This window comes from Hemitrygon akajei, chromosome 27 (assembly GCF_048418815.1).
Source record: "Hemitrygon akajei chromosome 27, sHemAka1.3, whole genome shotgun sequence".
Lineage (NCBI taxonomy): Eukaryota > Metazoa > Chordata > Chondrichthyes > Myliobatiformes > Dasyatidae > Hemitrygon > Hemitrygon akajei.
In genome coordinates this window covers 37,223,477-37,244,159 of record NC_133150.1, presented here as the reverse complement: position 1 = coordinate 37,244,159, position 20,683 = coordinate 37,223,477, and the positions used below count along the sequence as shown (strand labels likewise).

General features: G+C 37.8%; 2 protein-coding genes across 5 annotated transcripts in view; one reads left to right on the top strand and one right to left on the bottom strand.

Annotated features, from left to right (window-relative positions):
* The window catches only part of LOC140717263 (ras-related protein Rab-21-like), a 28,451-nt gene extending 21,122 nt beyond the window's left edge, over nucleotides 1-7,329 (top strand). Inside the window, exons 5-7 of the mRNA XM_073030657.1 lie at nucleotides 1,344-1,398; nucleotides 4,423-4,511; nucleotides 5,881-7,329. Of these exons, the coding sequence (XP_072886758.1) occupies nucleotides 1,344-1,398; nucleotides 4,423-4,511; nucleotides 5,881-6,014 (278 nt within the window). The 3' untranslated portion in view covers nucleotides 6,015-7,329. The remainder of the gene's footprint in view (nucleotides 1-1,343; nucleotides 1,399-4,422; nucleotides 4,512-5,880) is intronic.
* A 5,460-nt stretch (nucleotides 7,330-12,789) lies between these two features.
* LOC140717258 (nuclear transcription factor Y subunit alpha-like) overlaps nucleotides 12,790-20,683 on the bottom strand; it is a 45,828-nt gene continuing 37,934 nt past the window's right edge. For 3 of the 4 annotated variants that reach the window (XR_012096503.1, XR_012096504.1, XM_073030647.1), the window contains 2 exons: nucleotides 17,066-17,108; nucleotides 12,790-14,630 (listed from right to left, as the gene is read on the bottom strand). Coding sequence is in view for 2 of the 4 variants with exons in the window: in XM_073030647.1 (XP_072886748.1) it covers nucleotides 17,100-17,108 (9 nt within the window). In the remaining 2 variants the exon portion in view is untranslated. The remainder of the gene's footprint in view (nucleotides 14,631-17,065; nucleotides 17,109-20,683) is intronic. The other variant, XM_073030649.1, reaches the window with a different exon arrangement.

The following is a 20,683-nucleotide window of genomic DNA, read 5'->3' as shown; positions in this document are numbered from 1 at the left end:
AGAAACGGTTTAAATAGCGGCCATTTGACAGCCAATGCACTTCAGTGCGAAGAAGCAAGTGTTCAAACTCTTCATTGTTATCTTGGCATAACTGGTGAAATATTCTGCTAGTTAATGGATGTGCTTTAAATTTGTTAATAGGAGACATTACAAGAGTCATGCTTGGGGGGAAAAAAAAGTCGGCTGAGGTTTCTGGCTGTGAGATGTTGACGATGAATCGCACAACGGATTGCAAACAGACTTGGACTTTCTTTTCTCATGAATGCCACTGAACCAGCAAGGTGACCTGTCATGTATGGTGCTCCATCTGTTGCACAAGAAATCATGTTCCTAATAGGAATACTTTTATCCTCAATATATATTTTGAGCTCATCATAGATGGATTTTCTGTTGATACAGTACTTGTTTTTAACTTTTTACAAAAGAGAATCTCTTCATAAACTTTTCCATTTTTTTTAATAAACTCTACATATGCCATTAGCAAAGCCTCATTGTCTCGCACAGTTGACTCATCCAGTTGCATCCCAAATTCTGTTTTTTGTGGCTCTGTGCATAGTTGATACTCAGTGTCTTCACTCATTTTGTCAATATGATGAGCTAGAAAGTTATTAATCAGAGGAATTGATTTTAAAATACTGGTATCCATTTTGAGAACAGTGGTGAGCACTTTTGTTACAGCAGGCATTATTAAATTTTCACCAATTGTATGAGATTTTCTGCACTTTGCTATCATTTTGGAAATGTCATAAGCAATGAGACCACCATCAAGATCATTTTTAGCTTTCTTGGCAAACAACTCAAGTGTGCAATGCTTTTCAAATGCTTCTTTCATCTTCTGGAACTAAGTACTGCCATAAGTAGCCTTTTCAAGGTTTTTTATGGAAATGCTCCTGCAATCTTAATGGTTTCATGGCTTCATTAGACAGTACATTATTACAAATAAGACACATGGGGGGGTGTTAATCTGATGGGAACAGAATAAAACCATACTCCAGGTATGTAACATTGTATCGACACACTTTCTGTGGTTTCTGTTTCTTAGCAAGATTAGAATTCAAGGCTTCACTGCCTTCAGACTCATAAAGACCGCACCGTATGTATTTATTCATCATTAATGGGGCTAAATTTAAAAAAAAACAAACTGGAAATGCCAATTGGACGTTGACAATGGCAGCATGTTGATATGGTCAATCAGGTCTCGTGCTCAAGTTAGAGTGCCACTTACCAACATGCCTCCTCCCCCTCCCCGACAACTTCTATTTCTCCTAACGCCGCCTTGAGAATCACTGCACTAACCACTATACTGCTGTGCCACCTCTAATGATTTTGCTTTGCACTTGTAGGAAATAAAACTGACCTGGAAAAAGATCGTAACGTGGTAATTGAGGAAGCAGAGGCGTGAGTATTGGATCCTGAACAGACCCTTCTGATGAGGGTGCATGGGAACAGTGCTTTGCTAGTATGTGAAAACTGAAACTAATTGTCCTATTTCCCGATGAGTAACTTCTCAGCAGAAACTTATTATGACAGAGGCCATTTGGTCTATTGGGTAGATGCTAGTTACTATCGGAGCAATCCCATCATATCCATTCCATTTTTGCATTATAGTTCAACTGCCTTTATTCTCCCTTACATGCTCCATTCTTCTTTGGCTAATCTTACCTACACTGCAGTAATGTAACAGTGGCCAGTCATCTACTAGCATGGGTTTGAGTGTGTATGGGACAGTTCCGTCATAGAGTATGGTCTTCGAGATGACATTGTCATTCTTTGGTACACAAGGGTAAAGGAAAATGAAATGATTGTTACCCTGGATCTAATGCAACATAAAAAACACTATTTAAAAAGACACAGCAGATGTAAATATAAAAGCAATCCTATATAACCCATTGTATAAGTAACAAGTGTGATGGTATATGCATAAGGTTAGCTTGTATACTATACATTGACTGTATGTATATACTGTTAGTTGCAAGAGTTTTTGAACATGAAGTGATTCTGACGGGAAATGAAGTGACCCCTGGCAAGAGGAATTCTTCTAGGTAGTACCAGGGCATATGGGATCTCAGCAGGGTAGTGACTGTGCCAGTGTGGGTATGAGATCTGGAGTGTAAGCGTAAAGTGGCCGTGCATGGGGTGGGGGGAGTGAACAGCGCTGAGGGGCTGTGGAGAGGGGAGGATGATTTAAGGAGAATGAACTCCAATAGTTTAAGGAGCTCTACAATAGATTAGGTATGATATGGGAATGTGAGTGAAAGTTGACAGCTAGAATGGTATGAAGACTATAATGCAGTGCCGTTTCCAGGGTATTTCCTCCTGGTAAGCACTACATAGTACTGTGTTTAATTAAAAAAAACTCTGATAAGACCATAAGACACGGGAGCAGATTTAAGTAGATTCATTATCCCTCTGAAAGCCTTTGCCCCATAACCTTTGGCACCCTTACTAATCTACAGCTTCATCTCTTGCTAAAGAAATTCCTCTATCACCTTTGTTCTGAAGGATGTTCTTATATGCTAAGGTTGTTCCCTCTGGCCCTAAACTCCCTCACTATAGGAAACGCCTCCTCCACATCCACACTATCTAGGCCTTTCAATATTCAATAGGTTTCAATGGGACTCCCACCAGTCCACCCATTGTTGAGTGAGATGAGAATTAAGTTTAACTTCATGGCTCTCGCCAATGCTGTCAAATAAGTTTCCTTTTATAAGAAGAAAGCGAGTTTACCAAGGATGGTTTGATTTTTTTTTCTTCTATTGCTTTAATTTTACAAATATATTTAAGTTTTGTGTAGTGTATTCATTTCTTTGCAAAAAGATGTTTATTTGAGAGCTGGTTGGAAAATTTAATGCTGACTGCTGCAGACTAATACCTCACCTACATTCAGTGGTCAATTTATTAGGTGCAACTGCTCCTTAATGCAAAATAATCTAGTCAGCCAATTGTGACAGCAACTCAATGTGTTAAAAACATGCAGACATGGTCAAGAGGTTCGGTTGTTCTGACCAAACATCAGAACAGGGAAGAAATGTGATCTTAGTGACTTTCACTATGGAATGATTGTTGGTGCCGCCAGGCAAGGTGGTTTGAGTATCACAGAAACTACTGATGATCTGAGATTTTAACACAGAACAGTCTTAAGAGTGGGGTGTCCCAACCCTTTTTTATGCCATGGTTGAATACCTTGCATCAAGGGGTCCGTGGACCTTGGGTTGGGAAACCCCTGCTCTGGCGTTTACCGAGAATGATGCGAAAAGCAAAAACAAAAATCAAGCGAGCGGTAGTTCTGTGGGCAAAGAACATTTTTGTTAGTGAGAGAGGTCAGAAGAGAATGGTCAGGCAGGTTCAAGCTTATAGGAACGCCACAGTAACTTAAATAACCACACATTACAACAGTAGTGTGCAGAAGAGCATTTCTGAACATGCATGTCACACCATGAAGTAGATGGACTATAGCAGCAGAAGGCCACAAACATCCACTCAATGGCCTCCTTACTAGGTACGTACTTCCCATGCCTAATGAAGTGGCCACTGAATGTATTTTTCTCCCCACACACTTCCCAGTGAGACAAGTTATTGTCCCCCATGTGTTTTCATGGCAAAGGCATTTTGTTCAAATTATAGGGTAGGTTGTCATGGGTAGAAATCTTCGAAGAAGTTAAAGATGCTTATCACCACACAGCAGCTGAATTGTCCTTTTTTAAATAATAGGAATTAAGTGTTTCCTGTACTTTCCATTCTAAAATAAATTGTTAACCTAGTTTTAGATTGAGATGTGTTCCTGCTGCTGAACTACCAAATCATGCTTGCAGCACGTGAATCTTAAATACCAACTGTTAAGCCAAAATTTCTTCAAAACGTGATCTAGTGGATCTCTTTTAATGGATGCCATTTATTTCTGTTGCTTCACCAAATCTTTGTTGTATGCATCCAGTTGAAGACCCATTTGTATTTTCAATACCTAGATCCCTTGAGATGGTTACAAGAATAATGTTTTTTTTAATGTAATGGTGTGTGTGTATTTATCATGCAACTGTCAATCTATTATAACACACGAAATGTTGGAGGAGTTCACCAGATCAGCCAGCATCTGAGGAATAAGCAATCGTTGTGGGCCAGGTCCCTTGGTGTCAGCCTGAAAAGTCGACTGCTTCTTGCTTTTCACAGATGCTGCCAAGTTCCTCTAGCATTTTGTATTTGTTACTCTATATTTCCAGCATTTGCAGAATATTGTGCCAATTTATTGTACTGTTCTCAGAATAGAAATTTTAGGTTAGATTTTAACAGATATATTTTAACATCTTTAAAATTTTATTTTGGGATTTGTAATTGCTTTTAACAGATTAAAACAATTTAAATTAGATTTTAATAGATTAAGTTGGATCTACTGAAGTATTTAATACTACTTCCATCCATCACCAGCTACGCAGCATCTGTAGGAGCAAAGCACTTCCACACCTCGGCTAAATTGAACAAAGGCATTGACGAACTCTTCCTTGAAATCTGCAAAAGTGAGTCTTTTCCAAACTCTGCTCCTGTAATCTAACAAAAAAAAAGAAAATGCTGGGTAAAGGTCAGTTGGTAAGGCAGCATCTGTGCAAAGAAATGGTAATATCTCGGGTCTGAGATCTAGATAGGTATCTTATGGATAGGGAAATCAAGCGATATGGGGACAAGGCAGGAACCGGGTATTGATAGTAGATGATCAGCCACGATCTCAGAATGGCGGTGCAGGCTCAAAGGGCTGAATGGTCTACTTCTGCACCTATTGTCTATTATCTATCGGAACTGGGAAAGTAAAAAACTGGTTAGTTTGGGTAGCAGAGAAGAAGGGGAGGGAAATGGGAATTTCTTTGATAGGGTGGAACGCTGCGGCTGTTAATCCTTATGTAATGTGCTGCTACTAACTTTTTAATATTATGTGGTCTGGTCCATTAGGACATGCCTGGGAGACTAGAATATCTAAATGAAAGGATAGAGATAAATAAAACAGAAGGATTAAAATGGCCAGTCAGTCATGATGGAAGCAAAGCCAAGTAATCTAAATTGAAAATATTTGAATTCCAGTTTGCTCCCTGTGATGTGCTTTGTCAATCTCTTTTGCTTAAATTTATCCACTTTCATTTTTCCAGAGGAAGATTAAAATTTGCCTTTTTGAGCAATTCACCAGTCTAATTTGCTTACATAGTTGAGCACTCATGTCCCAATGCATTTCATAGGAAAGTCTATTCTATAAATACATTTTGTTATCCTTGTACACTGTTCAGATGTTGGATTGCATTCATATAATGAGAATATATCTTATTTATTGAGATACGGAATAGACTAGGCCTTTGAGACATGCCACCCAGCAATCCCATTTCAATCCTAGCCTAATCATGGGACAAATTACAATGACCAGTTAACCTACTGACTGGTATGTCTTTGGACTTGGGAGGAAACCCAAGCAGTCACGGGGGAGAACGTACAAATTCCTTGCAGGCAGCGGCAGGAATTGAACCCGGGTTGCTGGTACTGTGAAATGTTGTGCTACCGTCTACACTACCGTGGTGTTGCATGGTAATCTGAACTAGCCTGTCTTGATTCTGCTGCCTTTATCTACTTTCCATTGTTACTGACTTGCTATGGTTTCTTGTTCAAGTTCTTGGAGTCAAATTTTAGAATTGCATTAACTTGTATTGTTTTCAGATCTTAATTGGGAGGCTGTCTTTTATTTTTAACTGTATTGACATCTAGCTGCATGGACTCTTTGCACATAGACTTGACTGTAAACCATTTTAGAACACTTCTGAAATTATGAACTGTACAATAATTTTATAAAACAACTTTCCATTTCCTAAGTTGCTTTCAGAGCTTTTGAATTCTTAATTCTTTCTCCAGAGATGCTTCAAGTTGTCCAGGCAGAAGAAGCAGCGAAAGTGAGTGATTCCACGCTGATGGGGAGTGCAAGGCGGGGTATACAGATTATTGATGATGAGGCAGAACCAGTAAGCAGTGGAGGCTGCTGTTCTTAAACCAAAACGTGCCACTAAGCAGAGAATGACATTACAGAGATCTGGGGGCACTGGACACAATGAGACTTTAATTAACAAATAGTTACAGAATTAAACAGCTGACTTGGAGGTGGTGGTTTGGAGGCTACAGGCTTTCTCAGTGAGCTGATGGCAAAGAATCTATGGCTTCATCTGGCTGAAATTATTTATATACTAATAAAGTATTGGCAGGAATATAAAGTGCTTCTGCAGGACCTCATGAAAAAGCAACAGCTACTTTGGGAACCGGATCAAATGATGAAAGAAACACGAGATGAGCAGTCTGCACAAGGTGTTTTGTTAAAGTACGGTGATGTTCAATCTAGAGAGTAGGCCAGAAGACTACCATCTAGTGTAATGTAATCTGACAGCGAGGAACTTGAATTTGATATAATCTTACAACTGATTATCCCCAGTAGGCAATGCAGGTGGCACACTACAGGTGTTGTCTGTGATTTGTGTTGCATGTGGTGCTTCTCAATTAATTATGCTCATCCAGCTTTTATACAATCCACCCAAACACAAGCTGGTGAGACTTGTGCAGAGCGCATGCATGTTTTTGTAAACATGATAGGTGTTAGATTTTTAGATGACTAATGGCAACTTGCCCTGTACGCATTACAGCTTTTTTCAGTTGCACTCGTGGCACTTTATAACACAATCTATTTGTGTGGCCTTTTGGACAGGGTCTGGCTTGAGTTAGTGTAATTAAGTTTTTGAATTTTGTGCTTGTGTTGAAATATCTTGCACTGTCTTATGAGTTATGCCATTAACTCTTATTAACAATAACTCATTAACATTATATCCAGTATTGACTCTAAGCAGGGTTATGAAAGCTCTGTTTAGATTTCCCCATCTTCCATAATGTAGACATCCAAATAGCTGGCCTATTCTCTAGCCTATGTATTGTTTAAGGTCAGTAAAATATCTTGTGATTCTAACTAAGCACTTTTCATATTATTGCAAAATACTTTGGACACACTACAGTGATTCTTGGGAATTATGGCTAAGGCACACAGGATCAAAATAACTATCCTGGACATAGTAACCAAAGTTGTACTATACTTTCTATATTTGTATGTATTTATTGGCCCAACTTGTTCAGTAATAAGGAGGTCTGTTCTCTGCTGTTAATTATCTTGAACTACAATTTTGACCATGTTCTTTGAAATGTAAATCTAAATGTAAAATAACCACAGGGATATTTTTTATTTTAAGGTTATCAAGCCAATGTTTTGTCTAAGTATTCTCTGCAATTTTGTCACATTTAAAAAAAAATAAAGGACTAGCTTTTAAATTCTGTTTGAATATTGTTATATCAATGCATTCCACTAGCTCTATGACAGAGGCAAAGTTTGTTTTAAGTTTACAACAGGTTAAAGTTTTCTATTCGTGATTTAAATACTTGGGGATCAGACATTGTTACACCTTGTGCATGGAGTTAACTTCAGTTGGTTAATTTAAATGACTTGTATATAATTGTTATTGGATAATTGGCAAAAATAACAAGTCCTTGAGGACAGGTTGGTGCCTTGACACGAAACAATTTCAAGAACAATAGGTTAGATATCCATGCAAGGGACTTTTTTAAATTTTTCACTTGTCTGCCCTTCATTCTGCTTGTTACTAACCCACAAGTTTCTTGCTGAATGGGGGATATTGTTTTCATAATATGATGCATTTTCAGCCTTAATCCCATATTCAACAGCTCAAACATTTTCTAGCAGATGTATCATCTCTTTAGCTGGCTATGTTAATACTTAGCTATTTAATGACCAAACTCCTGCTCAAACTAGAGTAGCAAATTGTGCTTTTTTTTTTAAAAAAAAGCAAGTGTTTCTGACACAGACAGTGCAGAGATATCTTTGTATTCTCTCTAAGCTGCTTGACTCCCTGGCACTCATTTGAAGTTTACCATGTCTAATTTTGTCCGTGTTTTGGAAGTGCTATACACATTACTGTTGCAGCACTGCTGCCTCCTTTTGACTTGTAATGTGCCAAAAGGGAAAACAGTAACTTCATTGTTCAAGAATGATGATGATGCTGTTCAAATCATAGTAGCTTCAGAATAATGGATATGCAAGCGACTGCAGATCGTGGAATCTGGAACAACGTGATCTGCTGGTGGAACTCTGTAGGTTAAGCAGCAGTAGTGGGAGGAATGATTGTCAAGGTTTCAGGTTGAAACCTTGCATTAGTACAGAGTGAAGAAGTGGGATGGCCAGCATAAAGAGAAGGGGAGTGGCAAGAAAGGATTCTGAGGCCATTGGTGGACTGAAGAAGGGTGAATGATGGATGAAGAAGACATCAATGTTGCTTGTGAGTCTTTGGACAGCATCCCTCTCATCTCCCCTACATGACACTACCTATCTGTCACAGAGGCAATTGATTGGTCAATTCAGTCCACCAATTGTCTGAATTATTTTTTGTCACTTCTCTGTGCTTTCCATCTCATCTTTCTACATTGTCCCAATGCAGGGTAAACACTAAACATCAATCTCTTTCCTTCTCTTTGCTGGACGACCTGCTGACCTACTCCAGCAGATTGTTTTTCCTTGTCTGACTAAATTTCACCTTTGCTTATTGTGCAAATGGTAGATAATAGCTTCAGTGCTTTGCAGTAAATTCCTTTGCAGCCCTGGTATGAGTAACTAAAAATCAATTAACTGAGTTGATTTCAGCATTCTATACTTGTACAAAGGTCTAGAAAAAATTATTATCTTGGAGATGTATAATTGCAAAACAAACTAAAGGCTTGTCAAACTTGGCAAATGATATGAAATGGACCAATTAATCTAAGTACCATTTTTTTAAAACTGCACTATTTGGGGAGCATGACTCGCCCTGTGATCACTTGCCTCAACCAGTACACCATGTAGAAATGATGGTAGTGTTCAAGAGGCTTTTAGCCAGCCATGTGAATGTGAAGGATTATGTGTAGGCGGAAGGGATTAGTTTAATTTGCCGTTGTGCATGGTGTAGACATAGGCTGAAGAGCCTATGCCTGTTCAGTACTATTCCATGGCATATTAGACTATAAGACATTGGATGAATGGCCTAATTCTTCTAATCAAGTCTCTTCTGCCATTTCATCATGGCTGATCCATTTCTCTCTCAACCCCATTCTCTTGCCTTTTCCTTGTGACCTCTCATCCTGACAAATCAAGAACCTATCAATCTCCACATTGAATATACCCATGACCTGGCCTTCACAGCCACCTGTGGCAACAAATTACACAGATTTGCCACCCTTTGGTTAAAGAAGTTCTACCTCATCTATGTTCTAAGTGAATCTTCTCTATTCAGAGACTCTATCTGGGTCTTTTAATAATCAATAGGTTTCAATTATATTTCCACCTCATTCATTTAAATTCCATTGAGTAATGGCCCAGAGGCATCAATTGCTCCTCATACAAAAGCCCTTTTATTCCTAGAGTCATTCTTATGAACTTCTCTGGACCCTCTCCAATGTCCAGCACATCCTTTCATAGATCAGGGGCCCAAAACTGCTCTCAGTACTCCAAGTGAAGCCCACCAGTACCATAAAGCCTTGCTCTCAAAATGAATGCTACCATTGCAGTTGCCTTCCTCACCACCAGCTCAACCTGCTAGTTAATCTTAAGGGAGTCCTGTATGAGGACTCTGAAGTTCATTTGCATCTCATTTCTCTGTTCAGAAAAGTCGACATTTTTATTCCTTTGACCAACGTGCATGACCATATACTTCCTGACACTTCTCCATCTGCCACTTTTTTGCATTCTCCTAATCTATCCAAGTCCTCCTTCAGCCTCATGTATAGCACCCTGTCAAAGGCCTTCTGAAAATCCAAGTACACAACATCCACTGATTCTCCCTTTTCTATCCTGCTTGTTATTTCCTTGAAGAATTCCAACAGATCTGTCAGGTAAGATTTTCCCTAAAGGAAACCATGCTGACTATGGTCTCTTTTAATTCATGCCTCCAAGTATCCCAAAACCTCATCCTTAAAAATAGACTCCAACATCTTCCCAACCACTTAAGTCAGGCTAACAGGCCTGCAATTTCATTTCTTTTTCTACCTCCCTTCCTGCTTAGAGTGGAGTGATATTTGCAGTTTTCTAGTCATCTGGAACCATTCCAGAATCTAGTGATTCCTGAAAAATCATTACTAATGCCTCCAACATCTCTTGAGCTAGCCCATTCAAAACGCTGGGGTGTAGTCCATCTGGTCCAGGTGATCTTCAGATCTTTCAGTTTCCCAAGTACTTCTCTGTAGTAATAGCAACTGGACTCACTTGAACTTCTGGCATACTTCTAGAGTCTTCCACAGTGATGACTGATACAAAATACTTATCAGTTCATCTGCCATTTCCTTGTCTCCATTACTACCTCTTCAGCATCATTTTCCCAGTGATCTAATATCTACTTTCACCTGTCTCAGGAAGGTCCTGGACCCACTGCAATTTGCCTATTGCCACAGTAAGTCTACAGCAGACATGATCTCAATGGTTCTCCACGGTGCCGTGGATCACCTGGACAATGCAAATACCTATCCGAATGCTGTTTATTGACTATAGTTCAACATTTAACACCATTCCTACAGTCCTGATCAAAAAACTACAGAACCTAGGCCTCTGTATCTCCTCTGCAAATGGATGCCCAGCTTCCTAACTGGAAGACTACAATCTGTGTGGATTCGAAATAGTGTCTCCAAATTGCTGACAATCAACACTGTTGCACTACAGGAATGTGTACTTGGCCACTGCTCTACTCTCTCTACATCCATGACTGTGGCTAAGCATAGCACAAATGCCATCTATAAATCTGCTGATGATACAATCATTGTTGGTAGGATTTCAGATGGTGATGAAAGAGCGTACAGGAGCGAGTTAGTTGAGTGGTGTCGCAGCAACAACCTGCATTCAATATCAGCAAAAAACAAAAAGCTGATTGTGGACTTCAGAAAGGGTATGACAAGGGAACTCATCAATTCTCATTGAGGGATCAGAAGTGGAGAGTGAGCAAATTCAAGTTCCTGGGTGTCAAGATCTCCAAGGATATAAGTTGGACACAACATTGATGCAGCTATAAAGGAGGCAAGACAGCGGCTATATTTCATTAGATTTGGGCTTTGTCAGCTGAAACACTCAAACTTACAAATGTACTGTGGAAAACATTCTGAAAGGCTACATCACTATCTGGAATGTGGGTGGGGGGAATGGGAGGGGCTACTGTACAAGATTGAAGTAAGTTGCAGAAAGCTGTAAAATTCGTCAGCTCTATCATGGGTACTAGCCTTCGTAATATCCAAGACATCTTCAAGGAGCAGTGCCTCAGGAAGGCAACACCCATCATCAAGGACCCTCACCATGCAGGGTATGCCCTCTTCTCAATGTTACTGTCGGGAAGGAGGTACAGAAGTCTGGAGGTGCACTCAGCGATTCAGGAACAGCTTCTTCCCCTCTGCCATTTGATTTCTAACGGGACATTGAACCCATGAACACTACCTCACTATTTTGTTTTTCTTTGCACTACTTACTTTAATAGATATACTTGCTTTTTTATTTAATGTTTTTTATTCTACTGTTGCTGTAAAGTTAAAACTTCATGACATATGCTGGTGATATTAAACCTGATTGATTCTTTTATTCTTATTGTAACATTGCCCCTTTGACATGCCTTTTCTATTTCCCATTATAATTTGCAGCCCATATCTTGGCTACTGTTTGGAGGCTTGTATATAACTCCCATCAGGGTCTTTTTTTAAAAACTGTTTCTTAACTCTACCCACAACAATATTGTATCTTCTGATCCTATGTCATCTCTTCCTTAAGATTTTTTTTTTAAAGTCAGCCAACCCACTCCTCTGCCTACCTGCTTGTACTTTCAAAACAACATGCATCCTTGGATGTTAAAGCTCCAGACTATAATCTTCTTTTAGCCACAACTCATGCAAAATTATACCTGCCTATCTCTAACTGTGCTACAAGATTATCTACCTTATTCCATATACTACATGCTTTCAAATGTAATATCTTCTGTCCTGTATTCATCACCCTTTTATTTTTGCCGCAATGTTGCTCTTCAACTCATCCCACTGGATGGCAACATATGCAGCTGTCTCTATTGCATCCACAGAATCTCGTGTCTTCTATCCTTGAACCTTGTTTGCTCTTTATAGAACCCACATCTTGAACCTACAATGAATTCCAAATGTAGTATTACATAATGAACAATTGGTTCATTAATAATTGAGGTGGATAACATTGCACAAGTTGGTAGAAAACCTGGTGAATGGTGAAATTGTGGTTAATTTGCTGGGATTCAGAAGCCAAACACATAAACAAATGCATTTTAAATTTAACCCATCACAGCTAGTTATTTAAATATAATTGGATAATGGACTTAATAGTATGGTATCCATCAAACACTGTATATTTAAACTACGTAATGCATTTTGTCCAGTTTTTTTTTAAATGGGCAAAGAAACAATTCCGTTCAAGGATGATGGGTAAAATTTATGTCCTAGGTGACATTTTTCCAAAACAAAGATGGTACCCAGCTAGATTGAACTGTCAAATCTATAACTATCAGAAACAACTGTTTTCAAAAATATAGGGCATAGAAATTTATGGGCATGGGAGAGGAATTTGAAGATAAAGCTGAAAATAAAGACATTTATTTTTAAATTGCTTAAACTAACTGTGGCAATAGAAAATTCTTGGTTCAAATTGCAAACAGTCCAGCAAGAATTATATATTTTAAAAAAAGCTTTAAATTACTAAAATGGCATAGTTTTATTAGCTGAAACACGTACACAGTACTCTTTTCCTACAGCTAAATTGAAATTCATGCTTACAAACCAAATGCTGTATATAAAATTATAAATCTGTAACCTATATACAAAAACAAGTTGCGCTCATTTAAATGCATTGGTTGAAATATTTATAACCTGCATGACCTTTAAAGTATCAGCAACAATTAAAATGTTCTACCTGATATACAAAGCCCTTAAGACTGAGTTTCAGTATTTCCCAGTCACTGTAAAGTTAAATGATGCAAGGGTAAAATGGCAATATCTGGCTGTTTAGAATATTCCTGCATGTTTTGGAATGTATTGCTTTAAGGATCTGAAAATTAATTTCTGGTGGTTTTTTAAACTAAATAAAACCTCAGGCTAAAGGTTCCATGTTTATGCTCTGCTGTCCTCAAGTACCACCTGGTCAAATACAAACAATGGTTTCTTGTAGGGCAATTCTTGAGCTCTGACCCCTCAATATACCTTAAATCAACTTGCAATAGCTTTAAGGAGACAGCACACTATCTTTTTATCTCTAAATGTTGGGATGTAACTGGTATGTCAAAGTGGAACTTGTTCTATAATAGTAGCAGGTATAATCATGGCCAAGGCAATTGAGCTTTATTAACAGTTAATTTTGAATTTAAGGATACATCTCATCTTTCCTTCCTCTCAAAGCACAACTTCTACAGAAGTGCCAGTTCATTGGCGGTAGCCTACTGCAGTTTCACTCTTGCAACGAAAACAGGTAGCCATCCTTTGCTCAACATTAGACATTAGGCAGGAAGAAGAACTGTAGGTAAATACTCTAGGTTCTCTTTGTTGTTCCTTTTTCATGCCCTGTGGCACATCAGACAGCATTTTTGCTGTTTCTACAGCATTTGACCTTTTTTGGAGGCTGAGTTGCTAGCTCACTGCTCAACCCAGCACGGATGGAAAGCGTGCAAGGGGCCAGCTGGATTCAAACTCGGAACCATTTGCCTCTAAGCTAGGTGCTAATGCCACTACACCACCATCTGTGGGTTTTCTTTGCTGAATGTATAATTGTGCCTATGTTGAGGCTACCTAGTTCTGCATGACTCAGTGTTAGCTCCTATGCTACATTTACATGTCCATAACACATTGCCACATTTCAAAACTTGGTACATTACAAACATATTTAAAACAATGGATTGCACCAAACTTGTATTTTCTGACAAATAAACTTGTTAATTTTCCAAAATGGTCTAATGTCTCAGGGAGCAGTGTTATTTTGCTACATTTTACCAAGTATTTGCATCATGTACACAGAATGAAGTTTCCTTTAAAAAAAAACAACACATAATCTCTTAATTAACACTGGAAAAAATACAAAATCATGTAGTTTTCATAATAACATACCATATGGATTAACAAAACTCACTCCATTCAGCCACTAGAGGATACCTTAAATCCACACATTCCATAATATCTCCTTCCCCTCTCCACAGAGTCCTTCATTAACTTATGAACTTACAGGATGTACTCCACAACCTTGAAGTTTCCCCTTCTCTATCCTGAACTAATATAGACTACATACCATCAAAATTGAAAACAGTTTTAAAATTGGTTTCCTCCATTTGGCCTACAAAGTTATTCAAGGTCCTTTCTCTATTGGCATGTTTTGTCCATGTGTAAAAACTCCATTTGTTTCAGGAAGGCAGATGAGGCAGTCAATGTAGGAATAGTGGACTGAGGAGTGACTGTCAATTTTAATTTCTTGTTTCAATACAGCTCAAGGCAGAGACTTAAGCCACCCTGATCACCTGACCCATTATTTCTTCACTCTGCTGCTGGTGTTTCTGTGGAGGGGGAAAACATGGAAGAGATTAATAAGTCTTTGTAAAGAATTCACATCAATAATGTTTATGCAACATATTCAAGAAAATTAAACTGACACATTGTCAACACAATTTATAAAATTTGAGCTGAACTGAAGGGCCTAAGAGCTCACTACAAAAAGGATAGACGTGGTCACAGAAGGGATGCTGATTGACAGGGAATATTCTGATATTTTTCCTTAATTCTGGGCTTCCTCAAAACTTTGCCCTCTCTCATTCAGTCCTTTACACAAAAACATGTTATCAAACTTTATCCAGCTATACTGAAACTTCTGTTCCATAGTTGGCCACCATCTTGATGAGTTTTATACTTGCCTGGCACTTTTGCTCTCACTACGCAGGGGGCTGAACCTACTTCACAGCTTCTATTATGACAGTAAAAATTCTGACTTATTTTAGAACTCAATTAATAACTCATCTTTTACTCTTTGTTTCCAAGTTTCCAAAACAGTTCACTGTCTCAATTTATAAAGCTACCTCCAAGAAGCTGAAATTCATTCTCTAAATACTTATGCCTCTTCCAAACAAGCGCAACTCTATTAAAAACATAGGCTGGTCCAAGATTTGAACAAGCCTAGATCTGGGGAGGCTCTAAGATCTCTTATTATTTGACCCTTGTTATCCTCTAGGGTGTATTTGTCCATTTCTACACCCAACTCCTCCATCTTTATTAACTGTTAAAATTAAGAGCTAATACCTATATGCACTTTACTAAATTTACTTAAAACAATCAAGCTTTTGAACCAAAACCCAGCATTAGTGATCCATGCCTATTTTCTCTTTAAAAGTTTTCAAATCTTGTGATATTTCACTCAATAGGTATGATTCAATCTTGTTTTTTTTCTGCAATGAAGAAAGCTCTGAAAGCTTCTGCTATTTAAATATTTGAATGCTTGATAATACTGTGATGTTGGCTCGTGATTACAAATCAGAATCTATTGATCATTACAAAAATCTACTGGATCACCAACATCAGAACAACATAATTCGATATATTGATCAATATAGTGCAGCATAAAACCACAAGCCCATTTTTTATAGCAACAAAAACATTTTGCAGTGCACACAAAATCCAAAACGAGGAAGTTTCTTGTAAGAAACAGATGTCAATCAATGTTTCAGGTGTTAAACTCTGCCTTAGCGCTAGAGAGACCTACAAATTGAAATGCTGACTTCTGATCCTCTACAGATGCTGTTGCACCTGCTGAGGACTTCCTACTTTTGTTTTTTTTAAATTTTCAGTAGCATGGTGAATCAGTAAATTGTACTGTTATTGCTAGCAATTTGGGTCCAACTCTAACATATGGTGCTACCTTAATGGAATCTGCAATGATCTTCCTGTGTGCCTGTCACCCAGGAGCTCAGATTTCCTCCTCAATCCCAAAGGACATGTTGGTTGGCAAGTCGGTTGGCTATAGTAAATACCATGAGTGCAAGACAATAGAAGTTGAAGGGCACATGAAAAAGACTTGGTCAGAAGGAACTAAGTGAGGATATGTGATTGCTCCAAGAGCTAATATAAATGACAGGAGCTGACTTGGTAATGCGCAAAGTATGAACAGCCCCTTGAAATGATTCAACTTTTACTTAATTTCTTTTAAGCGAATACAAGTCTTGGCATAAAGATTATACATATCCAGGATGTCAATTAGATATCAACAATCAGGGCAAAGAAAAATAACAAGAGAAACAGAGTCACTGTCTGAAGGTGTAAAGTGAACAGAGGGAGCTCAATTTTATTTTGATAAATCCAACAAGGAATATGCATTTAGAATTACTGATGATTGAAAAGGTATTTTTGGAAAAGTTTGCATATCAGAGTAGAGTACAATATTTACATGCTACATGCATTTTTAATAAACCTCAGAACAATGATTAGTTGGATTATTTTAGAATCTCAGTTGAAGAAACCCAGATGGGTGGCACGATAGCATAGTGGTTAGTATGATGCTTTACAGTACAAATGATCTGGTTTTAATTCCTGCTGCTGCCTGTAAGGAGTTTGTACGTTTTCCTGTGACTACTTGGGCTTTCTCTGGGTGCCTCAGTTTCCTTCCACAGTCCAAAATCATATGGGTTGATAGATCGCAGTAAATTGTCCATGATTGGGCTAGAATTAAATTGGGGGATTGCTTGTACAGTGGGGCTCGAAGAGCTGGAAAGGCATATTCTGTACTGTATCTGGATTACACTGCAAGATTGCTAATTCAATTTTTTTTAAATGGTGAAAGTAGTAATGTTTTATTAAAGAGTGCATATAAACATTGATTTGTCCTTTCTTTCTTTCCCATCAATTGTAATTCAGCTGAAAATGTGCTGTAGGAGAATATTTGATGAGAAGAGTACAGGGTGAAGGAAGTACCTCACGCTTCAAATGTAACAGAATAATACTGTACCTTATTTTGATTTTTTCTCTAGCCTACCCAGAAATCATTCAGGCTGTTGAATAAATATAAATATACAAATAAATGTCACAAAAACCACAGCTGACAACCTTAAGGGTTGGTTTTCAATATGCATAAAGGCAACTGTCAATGAATTTTCATTTTTAATAAGGGTAAAAATCCAATAGTGAAGAAAATATTTTGCACAACTTTCAATATTTTAACTATATATACTCAAAATTGTAAAAGATGGCAAGTTAAAACTGCAACTGATTAGCTGTTATCTATATTGCATGAATTCTCAAATATGGGTATCAGCATATGCAAGTTTACATTAACCTGATACAAGAGGTTAGGGTCTGGCCAATAAAATTTGATAAAAATCATAATGTTGGAAACATACAGCAGATCCGTCAGTACTGAAAAAAACATTAATGCTAAGGGTAAAGATGTCTGATTAAAAACATTGGGACCATTGCAAGTGCTCTTTGAATTCAAAATGGTGACGATGGCCCACTACAGTGCGTTAAATGTCACCTGATATATTTGAAATGCCATTATTGCACATGTGGTGAGCACTGAGTGAATATATGCAACATTGTTTTGACCTCAATAGTGAGGCGAAATCATCTCTTAACCTTGAATGACTGATAAAAATTTCAACAACAGAAGTGACTCTCACTTGTGCTGTTTAAAAATGATCATAAATCACTTAGCTCCTAGTTGATTTGTGGTAGTTGTTGTTATAATCTTACAATAGGTGCTTTCTATTGTTGTTTTGTGATGACAGTGACTGGAAAAATTATTTCAAGCCTCGATATAAACTAGCCGATGTCAAAAGTGGCTGCTGTAATTGGCATTCTCCCTGGAACCCAGCATATACAGCAGAATAAGCAGAATACATTTACAGCAGGACAAGTTGTCTATAAGGGCAATGTATGGTAGAGGGGTTTTAATCAGAACAATGTACTGTCACTAAATGCTCAGAAAACTATTCTCTACCCAAACTTTGAAGCCGTGTTAGATGTTTCAATAAAGATCTTGTCACTGAAGAGTTGCACTTTTTCCAGCTGCAGCCACAACTGCAATTTGCAGACCCAGAACAGGACAAGGAGTGCATTAGGGCATTCACTGTGGTCATGCAGTGAATTATAGAAAATAGAATGGTACAGCATAGTACAGGGCCTTTAGCCCATGCCGTTGTGCCGACCTTTATAAACCTACTCAACAATAAATCTAAATCTTCCCTCCAACACAGTCCATAACCCTCCACTTTTCTTTCATCTACATGCCCAAATGTCTTTTAAGTGTCCCTATTGTATCAGCCTCTATCATGATCTCTGGCATTGTTTTTCAAGTACCAACCACTCAAGCTGGCACAGAAATGAGTAAAAATGCTACCTCCGACATCACCCCTAAACGTACCTCCACTCACCTTAAACTGATATGGTCTAGTATTGGCTATTGTCGCCCTGGTGAAAAAGGTGCTAACTGTCCACTCTATGCCTCTCATACTCTATTACACCTCTATCAGGTCATTCCTAGAAGAAAAGCCTTAGCTTGTTCAACCTTTTCTCATAAGACAATTTAAGAGTTATGGGAATAAAGTGAAATGAGAAGCAGAGATTAAGTAGTTGACAGGATCTGGAACTTCAATGTGCGTTCATTGACCGTTAACTACTTTCACAGGAGTGCATTCTATCATACACCACAAAATTCGAAGTTTTCTGAGGCAGTACATGATACATCTTTCCTAGACTCAGCACAGTTCTACTTGTACTCCTTTAAGAACCACAGACTCTCTCTAAGTCATACAAGCTGGTTAGATCCGGAGTTAGCCAGCAATGTAATCACAAAATAAACAGTGCAGTGATACTGGCTAGCAGTAGTAGCTCTTCAAGCTAGTGGTCATCATGGGTGACATGTCACTCACATTGCAATCAATGGACAATGACACAATGCAATTCCTACATCTGTTGGGATTTCCAATTTAGCTACTCCTTTGAAAGAATGCCTTTCATACTCTTATACACCTCTATATGGTCACTCCAAAGTTTGATTACAAATGCTGTTTGTTGTGATCCATCGTCTTTACTAAAGAATTTCTCCCATCCCTCTCAATTTGACAAGGAGCAGGAATCACTCGAGTATTTCCTGGAAAATATGTCCCTGAAAGTGATCAACTGCAGCCACTGAGTTGAGGATAGCAAGTGGCCCTGTGAAAATGAACAAGGCAAGGGAATCTTCAGAATTTGGCACCACAGCTAAAATAAATTTCTGTCATGTGAATGCAGATTGTTTTCTTTCTCTGAAAATATTAACAGTTTGAAGAAACAATTAAATATATTCTGATTCAAACTGATGCTATACTCTTATTGTTCTCCACAACAGTAACACAGAATCATGTTTGATGGTCAGAGCCATCATGTGTTGTCAGTGTGAGGAAATCACTCACTCATTTGGTTTGATATAATGCTTGCTGACTGTGCAGAGTGGGAAGTCTAGCTTGTGTCAGTCATATGATCCCCAGTATGCATGACTCATCTAATGCTTTGTTTATCTATATTGGCTTTTCATTCCCTGATTATAACAGGGTCTATAAAAACTAGCATTAAAATATCCAATTAATTAACTTTGATTATCTGCTTTTAATCAGTTTCTAATTTCTACCTAGCTCTCTAAACTCACAGGCATTTACAGAACACATTGAGTTTAAAGAACTAGTTTCACCTTATGCTCTGATGCAAATAAACAGCAAGAAAAAATATTTTCATCACATTACCACAAGCTGAGTGACTTAATATAAACTACTTTTAAGATTTAATGACATCAGCTTCTGCACTATTTATTTACACTTATACCTGTTCACTAATAATTCAAGTATTTCTCAAAATAATCCCTTCTAAGATATGCAGCAAACAAACTTAAAAATGTTAATATGTACCAGATCATTTGCTGCATCAATTAGAAAGCTGATGTTGAACTGAGTAGTAGCATTGCTTTTTGACTTCATAGGTTCACGTTAACATTGAACTAGAACTTGTTGGAAAACATTGACAATTGAGTGTGGAACAAACTACAAAATGTTCTTTTCAGTGCAAAATCTAAAACTTGCTGGTTGAGTTTTGGTAGCAGCTCCTTCCTTGGCTGTTCTCCAGCACTGGACTCTTATGTTTGTTTCAATAAAGATTTATTTTAATAGTATACAAGTTTTAATTTTGACTTTAATAACTTTGAATGTCAGAAATATTTAGAAGTATAACAAAATTTAATAGTTGACATTTTTCTCAACTATTTCATGGAACTTGCTCAACTTATTCAAGAACCAGATTTACAACTGCAGAGTTTATCTTCTGAAGCTAGAGCTAAGTTTTTAAACACATTTTTTCAGTAACTGTACTCAATGAGTTCTAAAGACATTGTTTTTGACTTAAAATCTGTGTTGTTACTGTTGTATATCTTCTGTGAACTTCTACCTAAAATAGTTCAATTAATACATATAACCCTGCTCTTCGTTTCTCTAGGAAATCTAAAATCCTCATCTTTTTGTTTCTAACTCTTGACCCAGACTTGTTATACTACTTTTTATACTTTAAAAGTTACATCTTTAAGCATGCATTTTATTCTTAC